Source organism: Pelobates fuscus, chromosome 3 (assembly GCF_036172605.1).
Source record: "Pelobates fuscus isolate aPelFus1 chromosome 3, aPelFus1.pri, whole genome shotgun sequence".
Taxonomy (NCBI): Eukaryota; Metazoa; Chordata; class Amphibia; order Anura; family Pelobatidae; genus Pelobates; species Pelobates fuscus.
In genome coordinates, this window is record NC_086319.1 from 230,011,281 (window position 1) to 230,034,400 (window position 23,120).

General features: G+C 36.5%; 1 protein-coding gene across 1 annotated transcript in view; it reads right to left on the reverse strand.

Moving 5' to 3' along the window:
• SEMA3E (semaphorin 3E) overlaps positions 1-23,120 on the reverse strand; it is a 152,836-nt gene that overhangs the window by 62,924 nt on the left and 66,792 nt on the right. The window contains exon 2 of the mRNA XM_063448190.1: positions 1,937-2,091. Within this exon, the coding sequence (XP_063304260.1) occupies positions 1,937-2,091 (155 nt within the window). The remainder of the gene's footprint in view (positions 1-1,936; positions 2,092-23,120) is intronic.

Here is a 23,120-nt window from a genome sequence, read left to right on the forward strand (position 1 = left end):
CCCCACCCACCGCTCAGGGGTGGGGGCCGGGGGGGGGCAGTAGGTCCCCCCCCTTATTGTGAATTTTAGGGCCCCCACCCACCGCTCAGGGGTGGGGGCCGGGGGGGGGGGGGCAGTAGGTCCCCCCCCTTATTGTGAATTTTAGGGCCCCCACCCGCCGCACAGGGGTGGGGGCCGGGGGGGGACAGTAGGTCCCCCCCCTATTGTGAATTTTAGGGCCCCCACCCACCGCTCAGGGGTGGGGGCCGGGGGGGGGGCAGTAGGCCCCCCCCCCCTTATTGTTAATTTTAGGGCCCCCACCCGCCGCACAGGGGTGGGGGCCGGGGGGGGGGCCAGTATGTCCCCCCCCTTATTTTTTATTTTAAGGCCCCCACCCACCGCACAGGGGTGGGGGCCGGGGGAGGACAATAGGTCCCCCCTTATTGATAATTTTAGTGCCCCCACCGGCCGCACAGGGGTGGGGGCCGGGGGGGCAGTATGTGCCACCCTTATTTTTAGGGCCCCCACTCACCGCTCAGGGGTGGGGGCCGGGGGGGGGGGGAGGAGAGTCGGTCCGTTCCCCCCCCCCCCCCCCCCCCTTCAACCACTTTTGTGGCCTGACAGCATCCCTGTGGGTTCGGGCTTCAGCTGTCAGCTGAAGCCACGCCCACAGCAGTGCTGACAGGCTGTCAGCACACAAAGCGCGTTCACAGTGCTTTGTGTGCTGATAGCCCGTCTGATGCATTCACCCAGAATGCATCGGACGAGAGGCCTTTTTAGGGCCTCTGAACTCGGAAGTCCCTCTGGTGGCCGTCTGATTGACTGCAACAAGAGGTGTTCCAAGCTTCCAATGTAAACACTGCATTTTCTCAGAAAATACAGTGCTTACAAGAAAAAGGCTCCGGGTAGCTGTAGCACTCACCTAAACAACCTCATTAAGCTGAAGTTGTTCAGGTGACTATAGTGTCCCTTTAACAATGCTTTGTCAATGCTTATCCCATTGACCCTTAGGTTGCAATTTTGTCACCAAGAGTCTCGAAATAAGCCTTATTAGTATGTTCCTGTATGTTGGTAAAACCTTTGCATAATGCATCTACTGATGTGAAACTTGTTGGTACTAAATAAATACATACAAATATATATATATATATATATATATATATATATATATATATATATATATATATATATTTTTTTTTTTTTTTTTTTTTTATTTACTGCTGTATATATTTGTTTGTTTGATTTTGTTTTTCTTCTGCTGGTGATACAGATTACACATATAGAAAATATTTCAGTGATTTATTAATAACTGAAACTCAATATTGCATATACAATGAAAACACTTATTTGTATGATACATACTTTACAAACTGAAAATGCATGCAAATATTTTCACTATGAGAGGAGATTGGCACCAGAATCATACCCATTATTTTGGCATGTTCAAACATCTTTCCAATTCTTTACAGTTCCAACTACTTGTCAATACATTATCTACACAATAATCATGAATAAAGAAGTACTGTCTGATTTATTCAAATCCAAAGGGGAATACAGAATATGCCATTTTAAGCACGCACAGCCATTATTTATTGTATCTGGAAAATGTTACAAAGTAAGCTGAGAAATAAAATGTATTCATATTACATGCTATCATATATTATTTGTTGGTTGGCCTTGAAGTGCCATTAAAATAAGATCTCTAACTGAAAAAGAATCATTTAACTGGACCTCCTCAGTTCATCAGCATTATTCTTTGTAAGACGTAAGGTCAAACAAAAATATGCCAGAAAAATAATAAAAAGGGTTCTTAACAAGTGATGTGAAAATAGTCAACGTATTAAGATACAGGAAAAAATAAGATTCTTCCAATAAGTAGGTAACAATCAATATTACTCAAAATATATTGAAAATATATCTTAATTCACAGGATATGCTTTCACTAAGCAAATCTTACCTGTCTGTAGTTATCACTGACTTGCTCCAAGCTCAGAGAGTACACAAAATCTTTTCCTCCAACAAACAATCTTTCTTGATATTCATCCAAATTCATGATTCGAAGGTCAAGAAATGGATTTTGGAAAATTGATGTCCTGTTTAAGTCCCAGAGCTCTGAAATACAACCATCACATAAAAACACATTAATATTAAAATGAACGTTACATAACAGCAAATGGATCCAAATAATTTTAAAGAAAAACTGCAAGTTCCACAACCACAGCATCCTATGTTTCTGGAGGTTTGTTGGTGCAATCCTTGTGGTTTGTTTTGTCAAACCTTTTGTGAGCACTCACTTAGGACCAATGACCTCCTCCACTATCGATAATGAGAAAATTAATGTATTTACTAACCATCCACATCTGCATTGCAATGAAAGGTTGTGAGATGTAGGGTGGTTAAGACCAGCATTTGCTGGCAAATGCTTTAAACTTGATAAAGGGAGGAACTCTCAAACGTGTATAAACTTTTTGTTAGTCCAATAAAACCAGTGTTAAAGAAACTGCAATACTTCATTATTTGAATTTTTTTATGTTAGACTAATATGGCAATTAGATAAATAGATAGATAGATAGATATCTATCTATATATCTATATATATATATATATATATATATATATATATATATATATATAGTGTTCAAGTAGAGATTGCAACCATATTAGTCCAGTGCTGAAGATGTAAAAAACAGATACAATTTGTATCTTGTAATACCATTTTATTGGACTAATAAAGAATTTTTTAATGACAAGCTTTTGGGAGAACCTCCCTTTCTCAAGTCTAAAGCATTTCTGAGCAAGACGACACATAGAATTCAAAGACAGTTCATTAACAGATCAAGGAATCTGTTAATGAACTATTTAGGCTCTGTAGTAACCTTCTCTAATATTGTTTTTGCATTTCATTTTCATCCAAATGACCCTGACCAACAAAGCTCTAACTAAAGCCATTCCATTACCTATCCTCACTAATGGCCAAATATACTCCTGCCCACCCCCAAAGATCTAACAATGACCTGCTACTTGCATCTCCTATTCTCACCTCTTCCTAGTCTATACTGCAGGACTTCTCTCGTCCAGCATCAACCCATACTTTCCCCTAGTTTGCCTTCCTTTAAACACTACCTAAAGAAATTTTTGTTCAAATAAGCCTATAACTCAACTCAACTAATGCTCTCCACTTGCCCAATAAATGCCCTCATCTTACTTTATATTAACATCATTCTCACCTTTTTAGCCCCACCTCTTAATAAAACTAATCATTTATTTGCTGTGACCCTTTATAAACAAACTTCTTACAATGTATTGTTTCATTGTATTTTTAAATGTTAATCAAAGCATAGTGAATTTACTGAATTATTCAAAGCATAGCAAATGACCTTGAAAGCATTAATGTTAGTCTAATAACTTCCTTAAGAAAACAGAGCTTTGTGTAAATAAAATATTTGAATTCTGAAGTAACCAGGTTTCAAAGTGGCATTTAAAATTGTTAGATTAACATTGGAAATGGCAAGCATGCTAAATAAATGACCAACTCCAAATAAAACTGCACTCCCCGGTTTCCTTGATTCAATGGCTCATTCTTAAATAATATTATTGTAAGCTTATACTGTGCAATAACTATGTGACTGGACACATAGTTTTAAGGGGACCTTAAATTATAGGTCAGCAAATGCTTTGACAAGGTTAATACCTCAATCTACCCAATCCATTGTATTTAGGTACGCCTAGATGGCTCTTTTTTGTCTTTGATCATCTAAAATAATTAATAATTCTAATGATGCTCAGATGCATGGATAGGTATAGCTCAATGCTTGATGTTTAATTCACTATTGTGCTTCATAAATAATAAAATAATAATGAAAAAATAACAAATAAACAGCATTAATAGTAGATTTTTGTTAAATTGATAACTGGGTTGCAATAGTTAAAATTAAATAGAGTAGTTGGAAAGAAAATATACAATTTGTTATTTTCACTTAAAATTTGGAAATCTTATGTCAACTCAATGATTAGTAATTAACACCAACGCAAGTATTTATTTATTTATTATTTTTGTTTAGTAATATTCTACATTCCAGTGTTGCAAAGCTTCAAAAGCTGAAAAAAAATAAACTGCATATACTTGTCCAGACTCACTGCTTGAGGGTAAGAGACAAACCAGGTTTTCATGGTAATACTTGCTTAGTGACCCACAATTCTACAGATGTAATATATTTCAATGATGTAAACATGTCTCTACTGGTTCTTAAATATATTGAATGAAAAAAAAGTCTCACAATTTTTTTCATACAATCATGAAAACAGACATTCGTGACCCAAGATGACATACACATTCCTGTATGTACTGTAGTGTTCAACTTAGTCATGCTTACTAAACCTTTAATGGATGTTAGCATTAGCCTGCAGTAGCCAGATGTAGCTGCGTTTTGACTGAAGATTCAGTGCAGAACTAGGGTGTTTAGCACTGTAGTTCATTGTAACAGCCATCCTTATCTGAAGATCGGGCCTTTTTAGTAATGGCTGGCTCTTAAAACCAGATGTCTAAAATAATCATCATTATGTTACTGGCATGACTAACAGGTACTTCAGTCAGACAAGAGACAAGAAGAACTAGTTAGTAACAAATCAATTAAGTTCTAGATAGTCATACAGACATCAGGAAGGAGAGCAAAACTGTAAGCAGCCATATTGCAATAGAAAAGCATGATAGTTCAGCAGCCATCAATCATCAAAAGACAAAGATTAAGTAGTATAGACATAAACAAGCCAATATTATAGCCCAATAACAATCTCAGCAGACAGAAGTTTAGAAAGGTAGAGAATCAACAGCCATCTGACTGTAGACATATCTTGTGGACAGGCTACAAAGATAACTTCTGAAGAAAAATGCCTTCCATTTTGTATGCATGATGAGTAATCCTAGTAAGTACACTATGCCTTTACAATCTTCCCTCAGAGCAGTATTAAAAATAAGGTGATATAAGTAGTGTTTAAACCAATTTAGCATTCCTATAAGAAGAATGAAAGTGGAGCTCCATTCCTGTATCCTGCCTAGAGCCCTGTGGAATCTTAATAATTTTCGGTCTTCAATGTCCACTTATGTGCCATACATTCCAGATGCAATGTGAAAAAATGGTAGGTTGTTGTTCAGATGAGGGAGGTCAGCAGAAAGCAGCCATGGTAAGTGAGACAGTGTAGCACTGTCACTGCACGGGCAGTAGTAAAATACTTTTATATATAACATGAATTAAGGCTAAGGAGGAAATCAAATAATTAGTACACTTGTGTATAGTGAGATTTCTCAGGTTCAGCCAAAGAAAATTTTGTTTAGAAGAGCCAACATTCAGCAAGCTAGGGGCTTAATTCATGTGGAATTTAGTCATGAAACTGAAATTTGGCTGTACTGAACACCTCGGCAGCACAAGGGTTAATCATGGAGTAGCTGACCAGACTATTATCCTTGAATGCAGTCGTTAAGAGACTAGTATGTGACATTTCTTTTCATCTTGCATTGCACAGCTGTACCTGTTCCCCATTAGTCTGTCACTGCATCTTCTATAGAAATATATCAACACATGAGAGTAGCACTGTAATTTGATTTTGTTTCAGAACAATGCATTATGTAACTTTTTTGATTCCTTAAGATAATTAATGCATAATGTCAACAATGATATTCCTAATAACAAATGGAATTTGTTATCTCCTTAAGCTCCGTAATCTCACCCCTGGTCACACCCCATAGTTACAGTAAAGAAAGTTTCAATGGGTCATATTATTATTATTATTATTGCAATTTATATAGCGCCAACAGATTCCGTAGTGCTTTACAATATTATGAGAGGGGGGATTTAACTATAAATAGGACTATTACAAGAAAACTTACAGAAACAATAGATTGAAAAATGCTCAAATGAGCTTACAGTCATTTCATTCCTGCAGTCAAAGTGGGGGGTAGGGGAGGAGTGAATGAACGCTACTATCTCACTGTTATCTTACATTAGCATTCCAGAGACTGATACAGATTACTATAGCAGTTTTAAATAATTTTATTTTAGAAATACATGATTTTGTAATACTAAGTGTATTGGGTAATTATGCTCAAAGGCAGATATTTTTTTTATGTGACACACAAGATTACAGGAAAAGGGCTGCACCAATTAGATAAGCAGTACAAATACTAATAGCAATAATAATAATAATACAATACTTTGTATCAACAGGTAGGACAATACAGTGTATAAGGGTCTCACTGAAACAGTGAAAATAACCATAACGCGTTTTGTCTCATCAGACTTTCTCAAATGGTATGTGAAAGTCTGATGAGACGAATCGCTTTATGGTTATTTTGATTGTGTATTTTATTCAATAGAAGGTTTTTTGGTTACAATTTTGTGAAAATTATCTTTTCAATACACATTTATATTTGGAATTTTTACCTGGCTTCCTTTTATCCTCAAGTGACTCCAAGTATATCCTAGGTGGGGATCATACCACCAACGCTGATATCATAGTGCAGTAGACCTGCAGTTTACTTGTGAGCACTTTTTTATTCTGGGTTCATTGCATATTTTATTTTACTGAGAGCACTATTAGTTGTCCTTTTTATATCTTACTCCTGAGTGTTGGACACCATCCCTCTGGAGGACTCCCACCACATATCCTTTAAAGCGGAGATTATACAGCTGTATTCTCTCCACACCAGAGTTAGCTATAGCTCTTTAAAATGTGAGTTGATTGCACATATTTGTTTATTTTGTCCATATTGGCTTGTACATACTGCACCATTGGTTTCCCTTGCTTTTGTTCTACATACAAACGGAATGGTCGGACCACTAAAGGCACTGAGGACTCTACACCCAAAATAAGCACCTTATAAGACATTATTTCTGAGTGAGACTTGAATATTTAGGATTTTTCCTTTCTGTGATCCTATTAGAATCCCACTGTTTCAGTGAGCCCTCATACACTGCATTGTCCACCCTGTTGATACAAAGTATTGTATTATTATTATTATTATTATTATTGCTATTATTATTTTTACTGTTTATCTAATAGGCACATCCATTTTCCTGTAATCTTTTGTGTCACAAGTTCTCTTTTCAGAGGGTTTGAGTGTTACCTTCTGTTGGGCCGCTGCCTACTACACTTTTATTTTATTAGCGCTGACCCTTTTCCATTTTTTCCATCCAGATAATCGTTTTATATTTCATTGCCATTTTCAGTAAAATGCAATGCTTGCAATACCTTCGGGGTCCTTGCAAATACATACAAGCCACTTATATAACCTTTTTTCATTATCTTTTTTGTTACACCAAGAGTAGGTGAGAACAATTGCATTTTTGTTTTTAAAAAGTTGTCTGTACTTCTCCTTAGTTCATATATGTACGTTTTTGTGAAAAACACTGTGCATTGTGCATTCAGGGCCAGCCTTATGGGTGTGCGAGCTGTGGGCAGGCACAGGGCACCATGGAACAGGGAGCGCCATGTGGCCTACACAGTTCGCACATGGCCAGATGACAGGAGGGCAGGGGAGCTTAAACAGGTACCCGGGTGGAGGATTTCCTTATTCTCCACTTAGGTCTATAAAAAAAAAAATTGCGGCAGCAGGGGGGTGGGGGGCTTACCAAGCGACGGGGGCTGGGCTTACGGCTAGGCGAAGATGGGGCTAATACCTACCCGAAGCCCTTGGTAACTGCTGCACAGGAAGAGGGAAGAAGGAAGAAGTCCCTGCTTCCCCAACAACCAACTGCAACTGCCTGTGTGTATGTAACTGAAGCTAAAGTAGAGACTATGTTGTCAAGAAAGACTCAGTGGTGGTAGTGGGGAGAAAAGCAGGGGGTAACCCCTAATAAATTGTAGATATAAGGTAAAGAGATGATAAAGAAAAGTGGAAAATAAAAAACAAAACAAAACACTACAAGCAGGTGTCACCAAAGAGATAAATAGGTAAGTAGTATCTAAGTGGAGTCTTAAACTATTGCATGTGGTTATTAAAACTTAACTTTTAATGTTGCAATATAAAAGTGCACAAAAAGATTTATAGAAATAAAGAAAAATAATTAAAACCAGGAAAAACAGTCCTTATTGAGTATGGGCTTAATAAAATAAGCACCAACAAGGAATATTATAATAACACCGCAGTGGAATCAAGGCAAACCGTATTTCAATCTCCCTCTCGATTGCCACATTAATATGCTCAGATATTTACCTGGCCACCTGTAATCGTTAGAGCTGATGCTGTACTAGCACAGCATACACTAAATTCCTGTCCTAATGTGTTTTACACCCCACCTCCTATAGAATGTAAGCTCGATTGAGCAGGGTCCTCTTCAACCTATTGTTCCCGTAAGTTTATTTGTAATTGTCCTATTTATAGTTAAATCCCCTCTCATAATATTGTAAAGCGCTACGGAATCTGTTGGTGCTATATAAATGGCAATAATAATAATAATAATAATAATAATAATACACTACCATACTCAATAAGGACTGCTCATCCTGGTTTTAATTATTTTTCTTTATTTCTATATATGTTTTTGTGCACGTTTATATTGCAACATTAAAAGTTAAGTTTTAATAACCACATGCAATAGTTTAAGACTCCACTTAGATACTACTTACCTATTTAGCTCTTTGGCGACACCTGCTGGTAGTGTTTGTTTTTGTTTTTTTATTTTCCCCTTTTCTTTATCAGCTCTTTACCTTATATTTTCTGCTTGTGTGTGACAGTCTGCCTGTGTGTGTGACTGTATGCCTGTGTATGACTGTAACTGTGTTTGACTCCAATTGTGTGTGTCGCTGTAGCTGTGCCGTTGTGTGTACCTGATCCTGTATGTGTGACTAGCTACCTTTAACCCCTTAAGGAAACATGACATGTGTTTATTCCAGAAGTTTGGTCCTTAAGGGGTTAACTGAGTGTGTGTGTGCCTATCAGCGTGCGTGAGTGTCTGCATGCCTGTAACCGAGTGTGTATGACTGTCTGCTTGTAATGGAGTATGTGTGGCTGTCTGCTTGTGACTGTGTGTGTGACTGTGAGCCTGTAACTGTTTGAGACTGTCTGCGTTTAACTATGTGTTTGGCTCTGTGACTGTCTGCCTGTAACTGAGCATGTGTGACTGTCTGCTTGTAACTGTTTGTGTGACTGTCTGCCTGTGCCTGTGTGTGTGACTGTATACAGGCAACTTTGTGGGGGGAGGGCGCCGTGAAGACTTTTGACATAGGGTGCATAATGGACTAAGGCCAGCCCTGTGTGCATTCATGTATAAATATAATAAAGATTACGTAATATACTTATAAGTTGAACTATATTCAATTTATTTGAACAATTTGCTTTTGAGGCTTCCCTGACTCAATTTATATCAGTTATTACTCATTAATCACAAAGCAATACCTGTAGCAAACAGGATTCTAAGATTTCAGTCCTCCTGTGTCTGGATTAATGGCAAAGTATCCATTTACTACATCTCTCAGCAACTCTGTAAGTGCATTTAAATAAAAATGTATTACAGTTCCTGTGTTGCAGTCACCACTCATCAACAGATTTTTCCATGGATGACTTAATAGAGCCTCAGGAAAAATGTATTATGGTACGTAATCAACAGTACCTAATCGCTATACCCTGTATAAGTGCCCAATACATCACAGAGGTTTTATAATTAACATAAAATAAAACATATGCATTATCTGTTAAAAACACAAAGTGCAAGCAAGAACATGCATAATAAGTACTCAAAAACAGTACAATATTTAATTTCAATTTAGTGCAATAGCTTCTTTTTTTGTTTTAAATCTTTCTGCTTTTTTTAAGGTATATAGAAGGAGTACAGCACAAGCATAAAGATAGATATAACATTGGTTTACCTAGGTTTCAAAGTGTGCTATAATAAAATACAGTACCAGAGATAAACCAAAGATAGTATAAAGCTAGACTGGCTGAGATTAGCAACCACTCATTGTGTGTTAATGTAGCAGGCATAGTAAATGTGATTGTTTACAACGGAAAAAGAAAGATAAAATAAACATGCAATATACAGGTAGAAGACAAATTCATGCTTAGTAGTTATAAGAGAAGGTGCTTATTTGTTCACCACATGAAGGTTGTCCAGATCTTGTAGAAATTACCCTCAACAAAGAGGCATACACAGTAAGATGCAAGTAAAAACTACAAAGACGGATAAGAAAAGGATGGCCCTAGAGTTGGAGATTGTTCCCATAGTTTGCTATCACCTTATTCCCACACAGGGTAAAGTTGTGGAGATTGCCCAGATTTTGCTGATGGAGGCAAGGAGACAATGCTGGTAACCCAGTGTCTCATCACTCCAGTCCCAGGCCTGATATGGAGCCTTCACCAATGCGCCACTACGTGGATTATATGTAACAGCCAAGTCCCTTTAGATTTATTTGCTGTGGTCTGGTCCATGTTGTGGGTGATGTGATGGGGATGTTCAACTACTACATCTCAGCTCAGGAGGCCCGACTTCTGAGAGGTTATTAAGGATACAGCAGGTTTGCTCTGCGTTGGTTCCTGTGGACTCCTGCCTCATAGCTGCTGATCTCTAATTTGATTGTGTTTATGGCATAGCTTCTGCGATGCTCTCTTGTACAATGTTGCCCGGAACCTATTACAGAGTTGGTCAAATTTAGACAGGATATCCCATTGAAGTATGTTAGGTATTGCTCCACATGGCTGCTTGGCCATTTTGCAGAAATTGAGTACATATTTGATGGAGAGAATGGTCCTTCAATAGGGTTATTGAGGTTAGGGCAGACTCCACTGTGGGTACTGGATATCCCCAATTGGTCCAGGGGGTACAATGGCTTAATTTCAATTTCAGCTGCTTTAATTCGATCTGAGGATCGGTTGCCTACTCCGCCAGTACAGGTGACCAGGCTGCAGTTGCTGACCCACTGAAAATAGGTGAGAAGATGAATATCAACAGGCATTGACGTACCAGAGTGTTTCCATGAGACGGGTCCTGAAAGAAGGCTGTTTATGAGCGTAAAAATAGTATATTAAAGTTTTGCTTAGAGGGCTCAAAATAAATGTGTGTGCTCAGCATGGCAGTAAGGCCCCACCACCGGTTTAAGTTTCCAAGTAGTGTACAATATCAGAGAAAAACAAAACATACAATATTTATTTGCAGTAGGTTTTGCTATCTTGTAACTTCTAGTTTCCAGCTATGTCATTTGCAAAACAGAATATTGAAAATTCCCCCCCCCCCCCCCCCCCCAAATATTTTCAAGAAAAAGAGAAGGCCACAAGACTTAAAAGCTTAAAGAAGAATCATTGGTAAGAATTATATTAATCAATATATTATTCCCCAAGAGATCATCAGGTGACTGTGAACTCTTATTAACAAACTCAAGCAAACTGAGTTTTAAAATAATTCACTGTAAAATTAATTACTAATACATATTAACCTAAAATATTAGGAACATTCAAAAACATTGTCATTTATTGCTTTTCTCAAGTTACTGATAAAAATATGTATTTAAAAGATATTTATGCTTATCAATACATATATCTGTATGCAAACTAAGCTATACTATATAGATAAAACACTTTGCACAGTTTGTGTACTCAGATGGAATCAATAACATGAATAATTGGTAAAAGATCTTTTAAACAAATTACTGTAAAAATATAAATCATCATTATTTCAGATCCCACACACAAAAATTTCCAAACAATTTCAAAGTATTCTTTTTTTTCTTTTGCCAACGTACAGTGAATCAAACAATGAAAAATGCAATTCATTTGCAGACAATTGAAGCCATATAACAAAATGTAAAAAGTGATCCAAAAATGCAGATGAAAAATATAAAAGTATTCTAATGCTTTTATAAAATAAATATGGTATACATATGTAGCAACAGTGTTACAAAATCATTTATATTGTTATGCACTAAAGAAATATATTACTATAATAGTATAATATACACTTTGGTTGCGCAATTATGATACATATATCATAATTTATATTAAGACAAATATTTCAGATTTTCATTTTCTCCTGCATTTTACTCAGTAAAATATGAACTTAAAAAAAGATGCATTGAGAATATTGTCCCTTAGATGCCATTTTCTGCATTTGCACATCCACCTTTTGGACAGCAATGACAGGCTAGACACTCTGCAGCAGAATATTGGACGAATGAATACAGAAGTTCACTTCTGCATTAACCAGGAGGCATGTAAGAGGCTATATTTAAGCACTGAGAGCTCCCCATTTTTTTTTAAAATCACTCAAAAGCAGTTTGACAAAGAAAATGGAGATTGCACAAAGAGACTCTTTGTACCTTAATCATTCCAACAAATCTGTTGTGGTTATATGGCATAACATGCTTATTTTGCCCAAGGGAAGAGATAATTGAAACAATTTCTTTAAAACCACAGTTAATATGCATGATATTGGTAGAAAACACAAAAAGTTAATCACACCTCAAAACTTCCTTAACTATTATTGTTATTATTATTGGTTATTATTTATATAGCGACAGCTTATTCTGCAGCTCTTTACAATAAACTAAAGTGTTATTCCCATAAATAACTGCTTTTGTGAAAATAATGTAGGTTAAAGGATAAGGTCCCAATATGTTTCAAGAGCTCTGTAGCTGGAGGAGAAATTAGTTAGCCTCCATCTATCTCAATTTTGCTAACTTATTTGCGGATGATAAGGGCTTTAATTGAAGAAAACATTCACACCAGGATTTTAGTCAGGGGAGGTCCAGTTAAAATGTCTATTTGTGGGTTGCTGACCATGATGTACTGCACATTTCTGGTTAAATTAAAGTCACTTGCATTTAAGACAGCTGTCTCATTCCAACGCTTGCCTTCGAATGAGACTGTTGTCTCACACTACAGACTGAAAAAACAAGGTAAATATGTTTTTTATTTTCTTATTTACCAGTTTATTCTTTCTTGTGTTTTCCACACCCACCCCATGGTGGACTGTAATCTAACAAATCAATGTATTATTCTTAACAATTATGGAACAGTGCACTGGGCATGCCTGACAGATTTAAACATGTGTAGTTGGAAGATATCACCTTGCAAAATCCTGACAGGGGGAGAAGTGATGGAGTCTGGTTTCTCTCTCCTGCTGCTGCACAATGATGTTCTGTTTCTGTCATTAGTAGACTGGTGCCTACTAAAGTCTTCTGCGGGTATGAGGAAGGGGAGAGACTGAAGAAACTTCCCTAGCTAAGAGGCGTGCCCAACAACGCAATCTGCCCAAGTTTGTAGTAAGTTTATAAACGTTTATTACATACTTTTCAAAGATTTTCTTGCTTTCCATTGGTTTGTATTTTTGTTCAAAATGGTTTGCTTGTTGGTTTAAAAACAAATTGTGAAGCAATGCAATTTTGATGCTTTATTTTATTTTAACCATGGAACTTTCTTTGCTCCAAACATAAAAGTAGCTTTCCTAGGTCAAGTAAATTAAAAAACAAAATTTTATTTTTCTCTTTTCTTATTCAATTTATTTGACCACTTTGGATTTTTGCTGTCTACTTCTTGCTCAATAATTTTATTCAAATTGTTGCCGAGGTATTTAGAATACGTTGAATAATCCAATTCAGTTTACAGGTTATGGGCATCATTAAGAACCACAGATTATATTGAAGCAAAAAGGCAATATCTAAAAAAAAAAAAAAATACGTGAAGTATGATAATGTGGTCAATTTTCAATCACAGGCAGTTAAAGTATCAAGTCACATTTGTTATGAAATGTAAGGGAAATATATGATTTTCATCCTTTATCTCTCTGCCAATATCTCTCTCCAAATAGTTGAGGGAAATAAATGAAAGCCATTCTTACAGATACCAAGCTTTGCAGCAATAAAAAAAGGAAACAATACTCCCATTATTAACCAACTGTATCTAGTGAGGAGCTCCAGAGGAATGAGATAAAGTGAGCCAAAGGTCAACAATTTTTGACTCTCTTTTTTATGATACTGCTTCTGAAAATTTACACAATATATTACTTTACATCATATTACATGAGATACTACTACTACAACGACTACAACTATTATTAATAATAATAATAATAATAATAATAATAATAATAATAATAATAATTCGAGATGTGTGCACAGATGTAAAATGTATACAAGTATGCATAATTATTGTTTTCAAAATAAATTAATAGCTATTAAAATGTAAAGAGTAAATAGAATAGAAATGTGCTCCATAAACATGTACTCTTAATTATAACATATTCATCACAGAAAGTTCAACTTCTCTACTTATTTGTTATGGAGCTCCAAGCAAAGTCCCAGACAAATCCAACAGGCTGGCTTGCTTGGGTAATCATTATATTTGGGAGTTGACTTCGTTTAGTGAAAAGTAGACCCTATAAACTAGATTTGTTGCTTGATAACTACTTTGTGAACCAGTGTTGTAATGGTTTCTTAATCATAATGCTGTGTATAGTGTCCATTAATATTTGATTTAGGGTAGGTGATCGGTTCCTCACCAGATGATAAGGAGAGAATTGGCAGTTTTTGTCTTTGTGAGGACTCCCACGCACCTTTATAAAGGCTTCAGATAATTTTTTGAGGATGTTTTAAATGTATTTATTGTTAAATAACCTCTATAGGCACCCAGACCACCTCAGCTCAATGAAGTGGTCTGGGTGCCAGGTCCCCCCTAGTTTTAACCCTGCAGCTGAAAACATAGCAGTTTCAGGAAAAACTGCTTTGTTTACACTGCACGGTTAATCCAGCCTCTAGTGGCTGTCTCCATGACAGTGTCACGGTAGTGGACCCCAACAAGATTTAGTCCAACATGAGACAAGATAAAGCAGATACATCTTACCGGGCCTTACAATGGCCGGACTCGACGTAGTACAGAGAAGTGACAGAGTCAGGAACGAGCCGAGGTCAAGGAAACAGAGAGACAGCGAAAACAAGAACTAGCCAAGGTCTGGTACACAGGAGTCAGGAAGCCGGCAAACAAGACAAAGCAGGGATAAAGAGAAAAACTGAGTCAGATACAAATCCAAGGTCAAGCACGAAAAAAACACTACTGAACGATACAAGCACTAAAGTGAACTGAAACAGAAACCGTGATAAGGCAGGGAGCTAAGGGAAAGGTGAGTATAAATACCCTAGTGTTCAATTTGATTGGCCCCTGTCATATCCACGCCCCCAAAACGTGAGTGTATGGGGAATGTGGAATGGCATGGGCCAATGGGAGACCGTTTCACATTTCGGCTCCCACTGTCCCTTGAAGAGCGCACCCGAGACGTGCGGCACGCTCTTAGAGCCAGACGGGGCATGTGACCGTCTCTCGCGGTCAGTGCCCGCCTTCCTGTAAACTCCGTCGGATGAGCCGCGCGCAGCTCGTGCAGATGCAGGACCGCACGCGGCGGGAACAGAGGACCTCGGCCGGGAAAAGTCTTATTCCAGAATAAGTTATTTTCAAACATATTTTGTGCTTCTTGGTTACATCATTAGAGAACTTAAGATCCAATATATTTTCTAATTTTATGAATGAGTTGGTGAATAGAAATAAGAATATGAAGTGTGACATTAACGGAATATTAACAACTGAAATAATTTTACTCACAATGAAGAAATGTAGGGCTTCTAGACAACTCAGCCTTAACAAGTTAGGCAGGCATTTTTCTTTTCAGTTTTATGCGTAACAGTGGTTTGAGACATAAATATAAATTATAGTTTTCAAATGCTTAAATCACAGAAATCCATATAGTCTGCTGTGGTCTCAAAAGGCAGTGCAGGATGTTGTGTTTAGACTTTTAGACCTCTTGTATATACATCACATATACGATATTTCGTTAAAAGACAATTCAACATAAAATATGCTTCAATGGATTTTTAAATGGATTTATCTAAACTGCATGCAGCTGTCACCATTTAACCATTTAATCTTCAGCAATTTCATTTCTTGTCTTTAAATACTTTAATTTTTTTTTTACAAATATATAAATCAATGCTTTCCTATGGGATTTTAGCTGACGCTGGATGTACTCATGCAGAGTAAAAGGTTGCCTAATGAAGTGGAAGCACCTCTAGTGGCTATCTTATAGGCAGTCACTACAGGTGGAGCTAGTCCTGCAATGTAATTATTGCAGTTAATCAATAACTGCAATGAGTACAATTGAAGGGTTAGGTGTACAGGGACACAGCACCCTGACCACTTCAATGAGATGAAGTGGTCTGAGTGCCTACAGTGTCCTTTTAAGTCAGTGTATTATTGGTACCCACCACCCTACAAGACTGGTGATGTAAAACAAGAGCTTCTGCCCTCATATATCCTTCCCCCCATTTTAGAGCAAGCGGAGTGATTTCCCAAACCAACTTGTTAACCTTGTGGTATAATGGACCCCATTCAAATTTTAATAGGGTTATGAATGGATCAGTTTTCTTTCTGGTATCTTACTAAGATGACAGTGAGTAAAAGGCAGATGCAACTGAAAAAGTCAAAATGCTGTATCAGAAGAAATATATATTTTTAAATATTATAGTGTGGGGTGCATTCTTTTCTGTTTCCCCTCCCTCATTGGTTTATAACTGCAGCCATTCGCAAAACTCACTGGAGCTATAAAACTATCCCGGAACTTTACTTTGTAGTATACAGCAAGCACAACATGAAGGGAAATCTCTACTCTGCTCCTGCTTCCTTCCTTATCTTTTTATTGTTTTTGAAGCAAGGCCAATTAAAGTTAAAGATCCCATCCATGTCATAATTGCCTCATTACAATGATTATAATGTTAAGCATTATCATAGACCTAACATTTTTATTAAATACATGACTCAAAATGTCAATGTTAACATGTATAAATCCAAGTTCATAAGTATTTAAGTAGACTTAAAGTGTATATGATGTTATGTGCATGCATACAGGATTGTGTTTGTATGGAGAGTAAATTGTACAGTTGTGGAGTGAACACAGACTTGTACTTACACATGCTAACCGGCCATGAAAATATGCCTCAGTGTAATTTAAATCTTGACATTTTGTATATATTTTAGGCCTGGTTAATGTATGTAGCATAGAATCCTAGTCATGATGATTCACTAATTATGTCAGAAATTCAAAGTGAGTTTAACATTTTAGACAAAAATAGCCTAACTGAAAGCATAGCTGGCTTGAAAAATATGTCCAGTTTTGATTTTTCTATTTTGACATAAAATTTCAATTCACTTTGCACTCATGCATTTCACATTTTAGTTTATAATCCTAGAAATGTGTGACTGTTGAGTATATATATTTTGCCAACTCTAGGGCAATAGTAATATTTGACAAGAGGTACCCAGGTAAGAAGTCAAACCATTCTATAACTATTTGACTACTTATAATGGGGGATGGCACCAGGGCACTCTGGGCACCATGACCACTACAACTCACTATAGTGGCTATAGGCTTGGAGTTCAATATATACTGGGTTAAGAAAGATAATGAGTTATTTAACACATTAGAAAATGGTAAGTGAAGCCAGGTCCAGAAAATAAGTTTGCCACTGTAAAATTGCCATGTAGGAAAAGTAAACAGACTGGCAATAGCAAAGCCCTGACAATGGTTTCACTGGTCAGACAGCTCGTCAAGGGGGGCAGAAGCTGGAACAAATTCAATATTAAACAAGGACACCCCACAGACAACACCCCCCACCCCCCTCCCCATGTTGATAGGAGGATTTGTACTCAAATTGAAAGTGGATAAATTAATATTTTAACTACACACACACTCAAGGTATAATGATATTCAATGAAGTGGACAATCGTCAACGTAAAAATCAAGCCACATGAGGCATATTCTACTGTGAATTGGGACCACAGTATTATCTGGGTCCAGAGTATTAAATGGTTAGCATCTTTTAATGCCTCTGTACAACCCAATAATTAACACATCATACCTTCTAACATTTCAAATAGATTAAGAGGGCCACTTTAGTTTTAGGAGTGAAGGACATTTAAGTGATTTATGTGATTTTAAGGGATTTTTCAGAACAAATTAATTTTTGTTTAAATCGATATTACAGCAGAAATGTTGACCAAGAAGATATACGGTAATAGTGTTTAGTTTGATCTGCTAGGTTTTTATTTCCTATGAAGATCATATAGCTCTGGAATCAATTCCTTATAATTTGTTATAGCTATAATGGTGGGTAATTGATTCTGCTTCAGTTCCATTTCCTGTGAATACATTTGTATCTTCTACACATAATAGAAGCTATTCATATGGTGTGAATTAGCTGTGGCTTAATGGTCAACATTCCAATATTCTCCACCTAAAACTGACTATTAATTCCATAAACATATTTGAACAGGCTGAGGGATATTTAGTCATGGAGGCACTATTGAGACTTGCTCGAATTGCAGTTTTACAGTCATTGGACAACTCAATACACATGTCACAGGGTGGATGTTTTTTAGGTTTGATATGGGCTTGTTAGATGTTTCCTTTGGGTATTTAGGGAATGACTATTTTTGCTCTGTAATTTATATGTCAATTTGAAGGTTTTATTCTCTATGTTTCCTCGGGACATTCCAGGAATTACTATTACAATATTTCACTCTGTTCCACATTCAGCTTTCATGAGGTTATATCTTTTACGTTTCCCTGGATTTTAAAAATCTCTTTATAAATATATTGTCAGTATGTTATGCTTACAGTTGGGTGGAATATTTTTATTGTATGTTTTTATTTATCAGAGCAATTACTATTATATATTTTTAAAATATTATAGCGAAAACTAAAATTAATGTGTTGATTTGCCTTCTTGGTCTTGCAATATTTGCAGATAGACAAGTAGTTTGGGAATATTTCATACAACCAGTATACGGTCATTTTACAAATAAGGCAGCAGATACTCTCCAGCCATTCTGCTTAGATAGTTGATTGCTAGATTCACATTCAGCAGCACACCTGACAGTGAATACTTGAGTGCTTTCTTTTCCAGACAACAATCTCCAACTTACAAACATCATCTCAGCTTACATTTAGTGTGATATGTTGTTTTATTTGTTTTTGTTCTTCAACATGAGTACCAGCCACTCACACATCACACAAATATTTTTGGTATTGTTTAAAAAAAATCACTTTCAATATTCCGAGCCTACAGTGAAATATCTGGGTTTTCTATGCTTCACACATTTTTGGGACATTTTGGGACATTTTTTTCTAGCTAAAACCAACAGCTTGCAGTGTTTCACAGGGTAATGTCCATTCCCGAGAACAACTTTTGATGCACAAACATTGATAGGGATAGAATAACCTTTATCTAGAATATGGTTTTCAGAGACTGGGGAGTTTTAGGAAATGAGTCCATTAGTACCACCTTTAGATTTCTGCTTTCATCTCATACCATATATTTTCAGCTTGATTTATTTACAGTGAACCCCATAAAAATGCATGTTGAGACTTTATCTAAAACAAAATAATTGTACTGCCAAACTTTTAGCTGTTCCATCTGCTTATACTTAGCTACTAAGTATTTGATGATACTGGTGTATAGCAAGAGAAATAGTTAAGAGAGATTTAAATAACATATTTTTCTATGTATAAGACTATGTTTTTTTCTAAATTGCATGTGGCTGCCGGCTGGAGCTCCTTTAAAAATCTAATTATTAAGCCAAATACTTACTGTACTTACTCATCACAATTTGAGCACAAAACTTGGCTTCTCGCTGACAGAACACTCAGCTGACTGTTGGGTTCGCTCCTGCAGCATAGGCATAGGCTGTGTTGTACACTTCTGCAACCTGCTGACATACTTAAAGCAGAGGAGGCGCTTCACCATGAATTTGATCAATTGTGACCTCACAGCTACGGACTACAGATAGGAGCCGTAGGGTCAGGCCTTGCCTGGACATCCCACCATAGGGTACTGTGGGCAGAGGGCATCATTGCTGCCAACAGCCAGACCTTGGGAGCGGCCTACCTGAGTGTGAGGGGGCCAGGGACTGTTGGGGACCTCAGTGCTATAGATGTTTAAAATGTGGATTTCTTAATTATGGGCTAAAAAAATATGGGTTGTCTTATACATGGGGGCGTCTTATACACGAAAAAAAATGGTAACTAGCTATTCAAGGCAGTTTAAATAGGGTTCAATACGGTTCAATACGTGACTCTGCAACCAATTAAATTAGGGAATAGATTCTATGAGTTAAATGAGTAAGATAAAAAGATGATAAGCTCAACTTTTAAGGGATAGGACCTTTAGTATTATTACTATTTTCAGACATTATCCTATAAATCAGGCCACCCACGCCACATCAGGTGAAAATATAAGAGACATAAATGTGTTCATTGAAAGAGCTTATTATATTTTTGTTATTCAAGTTTTACCGAGGAGTCTCAGAAGACCTTATCCAGGTGGAATATATATTTGGCTGATATTTAAGAGTCAAGGATTTTTCATACCTTTCAACACTATCCCTTGAACATGCTAAAAGGTGACAAGCTTCTTGCCAACACATCAATATAAAGGGAATATAATTGCTACATCTGGATTTGTTTAGGCTGATTAGAGTAATGCTATGTTAAAATATATGCATTTTGTTAAATATAACCAAAACACCCATAAAGAAACTGGCAGAATTATTTTATGAGTCTACTCTGCTTATTAAATAGCAGTTTTACCATAGACATCAATGAAGGGATTGCTATTCAGTATGCAAAGTAAATCTCTTCTCTGCTAACAGAATCCAGACCATTTTCCAGAAGAAATGCATACTTCCCAAGTGTCCCTATTTCGGAGGGATAGTCCCTGTTGTGGGCCCAGTTCCTTCTTACCCTCTTTTCTTTCTTGGAGCATTTCATTACGGGAGCTCCATATTGTGTCTGAGCTCCACATTAATAATACTCATATGTCTTTAAAACTGCAATACATGTGTTTATAAATCTGTCTGTGTAAATAAGGTACATTTTAGTTGCTTAACCCCTTAAGGACACATGACGTGTGTGACATGGCATGATTCCCTTTTATTCCACAAGTTTGGTCCTTAAGGGGTTAAATTGTTCTTAGTAAGCCACTTAAAATTTCTCAGAATAACCCCACCTCTGGTCAAACCTCCACTCACACTACTAAAATTAAAGTGTCTCTCTTTGTCCATTTGAAATGTTGGGAGGTATGGAAATGTTATTATCTGTAATAATTTTTATGCTCTGTATCCTCTTAGCAGATTAAGAGTTTACTGTACTTACTGAATAGAAATTCCTCCATGGTAGTTTGTGGGAAAACTGCTATTTAAGAGAATCCAGCCCTATATGTTGGGCCACTATGGCCCCAATTTAATATTTTTGGATAAGCTTTTTAAATTATTTAATATTTTATCTTTAATATGGATCATTATATTGAAATATTTTTGATAAATCCCAGCACTCGATGTTCCCGGTCTTTTTGTGCTCCGGTGCACAATCTCCAACCAAAATATATATAGCTAGTAGAGAGCACTATGGAGTCTTGGTAAAGTAAATTCAAACTGCTGCTTTATTAGGCAAACACAGTGATAAACACAATAGTTGACGTTTCAGTCTATGCAGACTTTTTTTTTTTCAAGAAACGTCGACTATTGTGTTTATCACTGTGTTTGCTTAATAAAGCAGCAGTTTGAATCAATTTTACCAAGACTCCAGAGTGCTCTCTACTAGCTATATATATTTTGGTTGGAGATTGTGCACCGGAGCACAAAAAGACCGGGAACATCGAGTGCTGGGACCTGGAAATATATATATATATATATATATATATATATACACACACACATACATACATATATATAAAAATAAATTGTGTTGTATTAAAAGTTTTTGAATACAACACGATTCATTTTTTCAAAAAATCCACTGAGTGCTCTTATTTTTTCTATTTTCTGTATCATCTTATGCTGTGCAGCACCGTAGTTTACTGGATTCTTACTACATTAAAGTAGAGTGACAGATTCCTAATCTTTTTGGTAAATATATATATATATATATATATATATATATATTTGTGTTCGGGCACAAAGGCCGAATAGAGTGATAGAGAGAAAAATAGGAATAGCGTAATACAGAATGGAAAAAGTCGGTTGAGTTGTGCCCAAACCAACAATGCTGGTAGGCCTGTAAAATAAAGAGGGCCCACCCTTAGGGTGTAAAGAAAGGTAGATTCAGTGAATAGAGGGAGTAAAGGGAGGGGACATGCAAAAAGCTAGACCAGGAACAATACAGGGGATGGTGAGGAGTCCCTTTAAAAGGTAAATAAACCCCTCCTACAATTCCAGGCAAAGCCTTAATGCATATATTTCTTTTTTTATATGACATATTTTGGATATTTATATATTTTAAAAAATATATTTTAAAAGTTTCTATTACAAATATAAAGTAATTCTTTAGTGAAGGAAATGCTTAACAAACTAAATGCAGTTCTTTAACACAAAATAAGAGGTATGAGCGATAAACGTGATAATCCTCTGTTTCATATTTTGATAGAAAGTACAGACAGTACAGTAAGTATTTACTCAGTATTTTCTCAGAGTTAAAAACCATAAATAAGTAACAAATGGATACATTTTTGTTATATAGTGTATTAAGGTTGAGATCTGCTTTGAAGGTTCCCCTTTGCAATTCTCAGTAAATTAATGCTATGTCAAGACAGTATGTTATGCATGAATAATCAGAGAACTCTCGATTTCTGTCACAGACCATTTGTTATTTATAAATCATCTACTTACTGAAATAAAGTATTACAATGGTAACTTGTTTTAGCACAATATACTTATAAAAACATCCCCAGAGTATTACTCTCCATAAACGTGCATAATTTTAGAATCTTGATCTTAGTCAGAATAAAATAAATTGTATAAAAATGTATGAAAATGTAAAATGATATGTAAAGGATCCCACGCTGTCTGTGCATATCTAATATTGTCATTATTTGCAAATGCTTTGACAATGAAACTTAGAAAGACTATATCATCCATTCTTCATGGCACTCTATAAAATGTAACATGATTTCCAACTGAACACATTTGTTAAATTACCACTCTACACCCATAAAGCACGTCAACTTGATGAAATAATGTCTGGGTGTAAAGCATCCCATTTAAAAGGCAGGTGGGTGAATGTACGGAGGATACCTTCACATGCTCTACACGAGACATGTGCATGCACAACCAGGCGTGCACA